Source organism: Arachis duranensis, chromosome 6 (genome assembly GCF_000817695.3).
Source record: "Arachis duranensis cultivar V14167 chromosome 6, aradu.V14167.gnm2.J7QH, whole genome shotgun sequence".
NCBI classification, from domain to species: Eukaryota; Viridiplantae; Streptophyta; class Magnoliopsida; order Fabales; family Fabaceae; genus Arachis; species Arachis duranensis.
This window is the reverse complement of record NC_029777.3, coordinates 82,806,900-82,818,262: the sequence shown is the minus strand read 5'-3', so window position 1 is coordinate 82,818,262 and position 11,363 is coordinate 82,806,900. Positions and strand designations below refer to the sequence as shown.

Sequence of the window (11,363 nt, the reverse complement as noted above, 5' to 3'; positions counted from 1 at the left end):
ATTTATAACCGAAGTATTTAAACCTCGGGTCGTCTCTCAAGGAATTGCAGGGAAGTATGATTTATTATTGGTTATGGAAAAATGTATATTTTTGGGTGTTTGAAATAGGGAACAAGGAAATAAATTAGCAATAAAGTAAATTAATTATTATGAAAACCATTGCAAGGTATAAAAATTGGAAATCCCATCCTAGTTATCCTTATCAAGTGTGATGAGAATTGTTTATTACTCCCACTTAGTTAATCCTTACTAAATAAAGGAAAGTCAAGTGGACTAATCAATTTGATTCTTCAAGTCCTAGTCAACTCCTATGAAAAGACTAGCTTTAGAGGGATCCAAATCAATCAGCAAATTCTAATTTTCAATCAACAGCTGAGTTTGATAACTCAAGTGTCACCAATTACTTAACTAAAGCAAAGGGGGAAAATCTAAATTAAATTGGAAGCATAAAAAATATGAATTTGAAGAAAGCAATCTTAAATCTGAAATACCTCAATGTGTATTTAATAAGAAAATTAATCCTAACATGGAGTTCATAAACCAATATTAACAAACTAAAATAATAGAATAAATAAAAGTAGAAGAGGAATTAAAGTAAAGGAACATTGAACCTGGAATGAAGAAGAAGTAAACCTAACCTTTAAGAGGAATCCTAATCCTAAATCCTAAGAGAGAGGAGAGAATCTCTCTCTTTAGAGAACTACATCTAAAAGCTAAAATTATGTAAATTATGAATGTTGTGTTGATGTGTATTGAATCTCTGTACGTTTCCTAGCTTTATTCTGTGTTTTTGGGCCAAAAACTGGGTCAAAACGAGGCCTAAAATCGCCCCCAGCGTTTTCTGTTATTTCTGCAGATCGCGCAGGTCACGCGTACGCGTCGGTCACGAGTGCGCGTCATTCAGCTTTTCCTTGTCATGTGTACGCGTCGTCCACGCGTGCGCATCATTCATGCATACTCCAATCTGCGCGTACACGTCAGGCACGCGCACGCGTCGCTGCGACTTTCTCCATTCTGCGCGCTCGCGTGAGCCATGCGCGCGCGTCGATGCTCGCTGGTCATCTCCTTAGTTTCTTGTGTTTCTTCTATTTTTGCAAGCTTTCTCTCCATTTTCTAAGCCATTCTTGCCCTGTGAAGCCTGAAACACTTAACACATGGATCACGGCATCGAATGGTATAAAGGAGAATTGAAATACACAAATTAAAGATCTCCAGGAAGCAAGTTTTTAACCATAGATCAAGACTAGGAAGGAGTTGTAAAGCCATACAAATCATATGAATAAGTGGGTAAAGACTTGATAAAAACCACTCAATTAAACACGAGATAAACCATAAAATAGTGGTTTATAAGTGACTAAACAAGAGAGAAAAAGAAAACAAAAAAAAATAGAACACAACTCATAGAACTAATAGATCTTGTTGAAGAACATCCGCAATTTCAGACATTGGAAATAAGAATTTTACATAATCATGAAACTATATCATTTGTAATTTTATTACTTTTCCACAAAAAGAGACTAAAATTCATCTTCCAATCAAAAAATTATACTTGTGATTTTTGTTGATCTGATAGAAAAATTCTTGATTTTACTTATTCTCTAAAAAAATTTCTTACATTAAATGATATTCTCTCATAATTAAAAATAATAAATTTATAATGACATTCTCTGATATTAGGTAAATGTCATACATAATAATACTACTTTTTCATTGATAAATTATACCAACATTTATATTGTAAGAATAAAGTTTAAATATATATTCTAAGACTGAAGTAAATAAGAGAGAGAGAGAAAAAGATAGAGCACAGCTAAGAGAAGTAACAATTCTTGTTGAAGAACATCCGCAATTTCAGACATTGAAAATAGAAATTCTACATAATTATGACAACTCAAAAGACACCTAATTTTGTTAAACTATATGCAATTTCATTACATTTTCATAAAATAAAACTAAAATTCATCTCCCAATAAAAAGGAAATATATCTTGAATCTTCGAAATTATGTCAGCATCATCACCGACATGAACAGAAAAATAATTTTTAATGGCTAAAAAATCAATCTCACAGATAATCAACTTGTGATTTTTATTGATCTAATAGAAAAATTTTAATTTTATTTATCCTCTACAAAAAATACTTACATTAAATGTTATTCTCTTATAATTAAAAATAACAAATTTATACTAAGATCCTATGATATTAGGTAAATGTCATACATAATAATACTATCTTTTTACTATTAAACTACACCAACCTTTATACATAATAATACTACCCCTTTTTTTTGTGATTAAACAAGAGAGAGAAAAAAATAAAAGAAAATAGAGCACAGCTCATAGAACTAATAGATCTTGTTAAAGAACATCCGTAATTTCAGACATTGGAAATAAGAATTTTACGTAATCATAAAACTATATCATTTGTAATTTTATTATTTTTCCATGAAATGAGACTAAAATTCATCTTCCAATAAAAAAAATTATATTTGTGATTTTTGTTGATCTGATGGAGAAATTCTTAATTTTACTTACCCTCTAAAAGAATTACTTACATTAAATGATATTCTCTCATAATTAAAAATAACAAATTTATAATTACATCCTCTGATATTAGGTAAATGTCATACATAATAATACTATCATTTTTTCACTGATAAATTATACCAACTTTTATATTGTAAGAATAAACTTTAAATATATATTCTAAGAGTAAATAAGAGAGAGGGAGAAAAAGATAGAGCACAGCTAAAAGAAATAATAAATCTTGTTGAACAACATCCACAATTTTAGACATTGAAAAGAGAAATTCTACATAATCATGACAATTCAAAAGACACCTACTTTTGTTAAACTATATGCAATTTCATTACCTTTTCATAAAATAAAACTGAAATTTATCTCCCAATAAAAAAGAAATATATCTTGAATCTTCGAAATGATGTCACCATCATCACCGACATGAACAGAAAAATAATTTTTATTGATATAATAGAGAAATTCTTGATTTTATTTATCCTCTAAAAGAAAATACTTACATTAAATGATATTCTCTTATAATTAAAAATAACAAATTTATATTAGCATCCTCTGATATTAGGTAAATGTTATACATAATATTACTATTTTTTTTCTGTTAAACTATACCAACCTTTATGCATAATAATACTACCCCTTCTTTTTGGTGATTAAACAAGAGAGAGAAAAAAACAAAAGAAAATAGAACACAGATCATAGAACTAATAGATCTTGTTGAAAAATATCCGCAATTTCAAACATTGAAAATAAGAATTTCACGTAATCATGAGACTAAATTATCTGCAATTTCATTACTTTTTTATAAATTGAGACTAAAATTTATCTCCCAATAAAAGAGAAGTATATCTCGAATGTTTGAAGTTATGTCACCATCATCAACGACATAAACAGAACCATTCTTAATGGCCAGAAAATCAAGCTCACAGATAATCAACTTGTGATTTTTATTGATCGTATACGGAAATACTTAATTTTATTTATCTTCTAAAAAAATACTTATATTAAATGATATTTTCTCATAATTAAAAAAAATTGGTAAATGCCATACATAATAATATTACCCCTCTTTTACTGTTAAATTATACCAACCTTTATAAGAGAACTAACAGATCTTGTTGAAAAACATCCATAATTTCAGACATTGAAAATAAGAATTCTACGTAATCATGACAACTCAAAATACTTAATTTTGTTAAACTATCTGCAATTTCATTACCTTTCCATAAAATGAGACTAAAATTTATCTCTGAATAAAAACGAAATATATCTCGAATTTTTGAAATTATGTCATCATCATCACTAACATGAACAAAAAAACAGTTCCTAATGGCTAAAAAATCAAGCTCACAAATAATCAACTTGTGATTTTTATTGATCTGATAGAGAAATTTTTGATTTTATTTATACTCTAAAAAAAATACTTACATAAAATGATATTCTGTCATAATTAAAAATAACTAATTTATACTAACATCTTCTAATATTAAGTAAATATCATACATAATAGACTATCCCTTCATTGTTAAACTATACCAACTTTTAGGTAAGGTTGAATGCGAAGTGGATTTGAGTATGGGTTAGTCTCAACCTTACCTGACCAATCTGTACCGTATATATGTATATGCTATAAAAATATGTTATAAGTAGCAGGTGTTGAACTAAAGACGAAAAATCTCTCACTTAGTGCAAAAGATTTTTACCATTGAGTTAAGATCCTCGATTGATATTTTAACACTTTTGTTTATGTAAAATTTAACTCTATTTAGTGATACAACATTTTATCATAATATTTTATTTGTGTTTGTGTTATTAATTTAAACAAAAACTTTTATATAGAACTGAACATTTGATGATTATATTGTTTATGAAAAAATTGTGTTATTTGTAGGATAATAATTAAGTTATTTGTATTCAATTTTTAATTTGCATGCTCATTAGGTTATATAATAATATTGCATATTTGTGAAAATTTGCGGATAAGATTGGATACCCGCAAGTAGCAATATTGTGTTTTAACAAATTTAACTCACAGATAGAATTAAGATTGAGTTCAAATTCTATTCTATTCTACCTACAGGTATACTACACATACAAGCCTTTTTGGAGTCTTATAAGTTGGCACAAGCCCAACAAAACATACGCGCATTACACTCCCACATTTAAGAGTAAATACACGCACGTTACTCAACCACTTCCTGTTTCCAAAGCGCGCTACTCACCATTATGAACGACTCTTCTTCTTCTTCCTCGATGAAAACCACAACTGTCATTTTTCGTTTTACAGAACAAATCAGAATAAAAATATACCCAAATATCTTCGTATTACACCCAAATATCTTCGTTTTACACCCAAATTTACTGCAGATACAGAAATGAATTATGTTACGTGTACACTAAAATCAGCCACCGAAGTCAGCAAGGTTGCAAAATACACCCAAAATACACCCAAAATATACCATATTAAACAAGCATAAACTATAGAATGCAAATACAACTATAAAACCATCATAAAAATAACAAAAACCAGATTCATGAATCATAACTAAACAGAAACTAAAACAATTCAATTAAAAGAATAAGACAATTCACTCTCCGTCAGATGAAAAGTCATAAACTGTAAATACACCCAAACTTTTAACAAAATACATCCAAATATTCCTGATCTACACCCGAACGTCTGATATAAAATGGACAAGATTATATTAATTCTAATCAGAAGTAGTACATTAGATTCAATTCAAACAAGGAAGAATTAACAGCAAATTTCACAAGCAAGGTTCACGCACTGGTTCATCTGACAATCTGAAGTTGAATTATCCATTATCTTCAAAAACGATTTCAGAGCTTGATGTCAGAAAATAATGGAAATCGAGAAAAACACGTAAATGAAGAAGAAGAAAGAGAAGGCAAGAAATTCAAAAAAAAGAAAACGAAATCCTTTCAAGAATTAAAAATCTGTTAGAAACGCATGAAACATATGTGCATAACAAATGCATTTGAGCGTAATATCAATTAGAGGACTTATAAGACTTATATAGCAAAATTATTTATATGTAGAAATTAATCCTTCTAGCTATTGACATCCCTAGACTGAAGTTTTATGACCATCTCTCTTTATTAGTAACTTTATTTTAAAAACATCGCACTGCCATTTCTTCCAAAATACATATCTTTGTAACATACAAAAAATAAATAAATAAATAAATAATGTGTAATGAGTAATATCATCCAATTTTAGGAGAGATTGGTAGAGTTTATCCTTAAATTTTTACATAAAAGAAATCCATTCTCCGTTTACAACAACAAAAAACAACAATAATAATATGTATTTATACTCTTAATTATACGTCTTTCTCTTCGTTTTTTTTTCCTTTTTATCATTCAAAATGGGTACCGTGAAACACAATGTATAAGATTTTACAAGCAAAAGACATAAAAAAAAAAAGAAAAAAAAAGAAATATGTTATTTACACATTTTAACTGTGTCTAAACTGAGAACACATGTTTTCCGTAACTTTTTTTTCCTTTTTTTCCCCCCTATCCTTACACTTAATCTCTGTTAATATCTTTTTCAAAATTCATGGAAAGGGCTCAAATAAAACAATTGAACAAAAAAATTTAAAGATCAGTAATTTTAATTTATATTAGTAATATTTTTAGCTAATAGTCCAATATTTTTAGTCTACTAATTTAGTATCATGCTTTTTAATTAACAAATTTAAATATTGTTGGCTAACTGTTAAGTGTTAGCTAGTCAAGGATAATAAATTGTTTGATTTTATAATATTGCTCCAAACAATTATCTATAATTTTAAAAGATTACTTGTTTTAAAAATTAAAGATGTTAGATAAAAATACATAAATAATTAGATATCTAATTAACACATTGCTTAACGTAATAAATTTTTGTAATCAACTTTAAACATTTATCTCTATTTAATAGACTACATTTTTGAAATCCTATTTAAAATATTATATATCTTTTAAATATTTTATTTTTTATTATTCTATTATATATTTTTATTTTTAAATTACTATCACCATCATTATGGGTACTATAATTACAAACGTTGCCACTAAAATATTAAAAATAATATAATAAAGGAAATAATATTTTCTGAAAAAAATATTTATTGCTGAACTAGAGATCGAACAAAAAGGAATAAAATAAAATATTTAAAATAAAAAAATCATTTTAAATATTAAAAACAAAATTAAAATTTAACCTAATCGTTAGAAATTAAAATAGTAATATATATATTCCTTGAATAAAGTCTCGAAATCAAATGTTGGAATAAATTTCTTATAACAAAATGATTAGGCTCAGCACATAATTCATCTAAATGTTGAATAACATTTGAAGAAAATGGCCTCGTGTGAAGAATACTCATTGTAGTTCGCACCAAAAGTCTGAGAATGAAGGCTATAGAAGGAGGTATAAGTAAATTCACAGCTGATAACATTCTCAATTACATTTAATTATTGTCTCCACCTCTTGTATATTATTAACCCTCCTAAATCCTAATGCATAGTTTACCTCATTCCGAGTTATATGTAAATAAATATATATATAAATACACACACATATCTGTATCTTAGTTATATAGTATATATATATTATTATTCTGGCTGCCTAGGTTTCAGCTTCAACAAACATTATTTTCTTTTTAGTTTTGTTTGCATTGGAATGGAAGAGCAAGGGCAGCAACACCATCAAGACCCAAACAGGAGCCATAGCCATGGTGCTGGTGGTTCTTCCTCTTCCTCTGAGAAGCAGAGTAGCGAACCGGTGCGCTCAAGATGGACGCCCAAACCGGAGCAAATACTTATTCTTGAATCCATCTTCAACAGCGGCATGGTTAACCCTCCAAAGGACGAGACCGTCAGGATAAGGAAGCTTCTAGAGAAGTTTGGCGCTGTCGGCGACGCTAACGTTTTCTACTGGTTCCAGAACCGTAGGTCCAGATCTCGTCGCCGACAGCGCCAGATTCAGCAGCAGCAACAACAGCAGCAACAACACCACCAACACCAGCTCGGTGTTGGTGTTGTTGGGGTTGGTGTTGGTGGTGCAATTCAGTGTGATCAGGATCACCCTGGTCAACCTGCACTCTCAGTAGGGAGTTCTTTGGGTTTCGGAGGTTCTTCTTCTTTCGGAGATTCTTCTTCTTGTTCTTTTCATCTTCCTCCTCCTCCGACTGGTGCCGTTGGCGGTTCTTCTTCTTCTTCATCTTCCTTCGGTGGTGAGCAAGAAGCTATGGATAACTTCTTCTCTGGTGTTCCTCCTCCTCATCATCATACTCCTCAAATGGGGTTCCAGGAATTTGATCACACTTCATCTTTGTTCCCTCATGTTCCACCAAATTTCACCTACAACTCCGGTAATTCATTCATTCATTCAATTGCATGCTTCTCTTAGCTTGCTTTTTTCTATTTTACTCTTTTTTTTTTTCATTTCTTTTGATAATTTTAATTATGATAACTTTTAATAACCTAACTATACCCTACTGTATAACTCTTATTAAAAAATTAATTAATTAATTTCTTGCATAATTTTCCCATAAGAGGTGTTTTTCAAGTTTTTTTTTTTTTTTAAAGACGGGTGATATTTTTTATTTTTTCAAGGACTGTATGTTTATTAAGTCTGAATTGCATGATTATATCCAAATATCACATAGATTGAATTATAATTGAATCTACATTTTTATGGTAACAAATCTTATAGAACAAATCAGAGTTTTTTTTTTTATTTTTCTGGGATGAATTTCTCTAAATGACTAGCTAGCTAGCTAGGTAGAGAGTGATAACGGAAATTAAATTAAATATAATTGAGTGGCATGTTGATTGATTAAGTGTTAAATTAATTGGGTTCTAGTAATTAAGGTATGTATGTGTTCTAAAGTTGTTTCCTTTTCGGCTAATTAAGTTCAGGTGGGCTACAGAAGAATAAAGTAGCTAGTAGCAATCTTTTTCATGATTTGACACTTCTGCATTTGAATTTGCATGAAAGTTGTACTTTCCGGAAAAACATGAATCTACTTTCCGGTTGCAGTTTCTGTCCTTTCCTTTTTATTCATATTCCCCTCATCACTTTTTATTTTCTCTCTTTTCTTTTCATTTTTATTTTCAAGGTTTCTAAACCCTAGATTATTTTTTCTCTCCTCATTCTTCGTTTTATTTGTTTGTTTCCCCCTTTTGGTAAATTGATGGCTACACCCTTTTTACTGTATACTATGCTATTTCTATATACTTCTCTCATACCGGATTTCTTGTGTAGAGTAATAATGGATCCTATATAGTAATGTTCAACATTTCAACATCTTTGTTCATAATTATTTTTACTAATGACGTGGTCATCAAAGAACTTGCCATGGTATCCGTGGAGTATAGTTCATTATTAATTAATTAATTGTCATTTTCACATCACTCTTTTACATTTTTTCAGTAACTGGAATAATTAAAATTACTCAAGAGTTGAAATTCTAGTCATGTAATTTAATTCGGTATATTTAATTATATAAGTGGAATCATTTTTTGCTTCGCTTTACTAATTTACACTTTAATTAATAAAATCACTAAAAACCAATTAACTGTTATAATATAGATATACTTCACAGTTAATTGTGCTTAAAATTGAGTAAATAAATGAGAACCATAAAAAATATTTATAACAAATGACTAACTATATGTTATATGGAACCTGAGAACTATGAACGATTACTTTCAAAGTTTTTATGAACAATTATGGTGAGTTGATGCATGTAACAGTTAACAGTGAGTTAATTAATTTTGGGTAGGATTTGGGGGCAATAATGTGTCAGGATTCATCACAGTGTTCATCAATGGAATTGCAACAGAAGTTCCAAGAGGTCTTATAGACATCAAAACATTGTTTGGTGAAGATGCAATTTTAGTTCATTCTTCTGGAGTGCCACTTCCAACCAATGAGTTTGGCTTCTTAATACAGACCTTGCAGCATGGTGAAAGCTACTTTCTGGTAATTAATTAATTCAATTTTACACTTTGCATTGCCTCCTTAGTTATTAAATGCTACCTTCTAGTTTTCAAATTTCTTAAGAAAAATGTCCTACCTTAATTAATTAGGATTATATATATTATGAATTTAATTTTGATATTTGATTATGTAATGATATGTTAAAAAAAATAATTAATTTTATATTAATTACTTGATGATTATTTAAAAAAATAAATATAATTAAACAAATGTATAAAATGTTTTAGATGATCAACATATTAAAATTAAATTTTTATATTATTAGAATTCTTAATTTGGAGAGTCTCAATAACAAATTATTTGTATATAATTTTTCAATATAAAAATTTTATTATCGATCACTAAATTGATAAAAAAAATTAATCTGATGTACAAATATTCTGTATTAAACACAGAATTAAAAAAAACGATGTAGTTAAAGAGTGTAATATATATTGTCTAATCTGAGAATTACATAAATAATAACTATTTTGACGGCTTAAATTCATGACTTTGAGAACACAATTACACTCCTCTGATACATTAATTTTTCAAAATAATAATTTAGTTTAAAGAGACATCTTTTATTTTTAAGATAGAGGATAAATTAATCTTGTTTTTCAGTTAATGGTTCTAGAATTTCGGTTTTACAGGTTCCAAAGCCAACATAAGCAGGAACCGGTCGATCCTGGTAGCAGAAAAATGGAAGCTTCGTCTAAAAATGTTCTAATTCCGTAATATTTCATATATGGATCAAAATAATAGAGATCTTATTGTGCTATGATTATACGTTCTTATTTTGATTTCTACTATAAACTTTTTTTTTCTAAAATTATAATATATAATGAAATTAAGTTGTGTAATGTATATCTTCCTTATTTTAGCTTGTATTATTTTTCAACCAGTTTGTGGTGTGGGCGGAATCTATGATTTATATAATTAAATTAATCAAATTCACTTACATTTAAAATTAATGCTGTATGCGTCATGGCATGAGGGAGTAAGGTGTTAAATTAATGAAATTGTAAAATGTAATGCGTTAAGCCAACGATGAGTTATAGCTCAAATAATATAGCCTTTTCATAAAGTCGAAAATTTAAGTTTTTCTATTTTTGATAAAAAAACATGTAATGCGTTTAAGATATAACTATTTATGTTTTTTTTATGAGTTTAATTTTGATGTATTTAATTATATAAAGTATTTTATATAGTCAAGTAATTATATTCGTTCTTTTGAATGATTATTCATATAGTTAACGTAAAAAATAATTATTTTTTTATATGATATCATATAATTAGATGCACGTATAAAATCATTTTACACTAACAATATATTAAAATTAAATTCTTCTTTTATTAGTTTAAAATTTTTAGAAAAAATATTTTTATGACATGATATTATATTTTTTATAACAGGAAGATTTAAAATTCGATCCATATTGAACATAAAAAATAGCATAAAATAAATTAAAAATAAAAAAAGAAAGTTTATGTTAAAGTTCACTCAAATTTAAAAATGACTCTTGTATAAAAAACTGTATTAGGTATATAAATATTTATGTGCGGTATTAGTTTACATTATTTAAAAATAATTTTATAATAAAATGTTAAATTCTGTAGTGGAATTTCTTATACAATGAACATTAATTAGATATATATATCACACATGGAAATTAAATGTTAGTTTGTTCATTGTGAATTAAAGACATTATTAAAGGAAGAAAGAGTAGGGCGTGGGGAATTAACAAAGAAAAGTTGAAGAAGAGAATAAATAAATAATTATAAGTAACAATAAATATATTTGAGAAAGAATGGTTGGAAACATATCTAACTCTC

At 28.0% G+C, this 11,363-nt stretch overlaps 1 protein-coding gene across 1 annotated transcript; it reads left to right on the top strand.

Moving 5' to 3' along the window:
* The first annotated feature begins 7,223 nt into the window (after window positions 1-7,223).
* LOC107494279 (WUSCHEL-related homeobox 11-like) lies at window positions 7,224-10,310 on the top strand. Its single transcript, XM_021124948.2, has 3 exons — window positions 7,224-7,914; window positions 9,331-9,530; window positions 10,181-10,310. The coding sequence occupies exons 1-3, from the start codon at window positions 7,224-7,226 to the stop codon at window positions 10,196-10,198; spliced, it is 909 nt and encodes a 302-aa protein (XP_020980607.1). The 3' UTR covers window positions 10,199-10,310.
* Window positions 10,311-11,363: the final 1,053 nt, after the last annotated feature.

Excerpts from the sequence above, each read along its gene's own strand:
- LOC107494279 (XM_021124948.2), top strand. The coding sequence starts at position 7,224 with ATGGAAGAGCAAGGGCAGCAACACCATCAAGACCCAAACAGGAGCCAT. Across the intron at positions 7,915-9,330 it reads AAATTTCACCTACAACTCCG|GATTTGGGGGCAATAATGTG; the intron begins GTAATTCATTCA and ends AATTTTGGGTAG.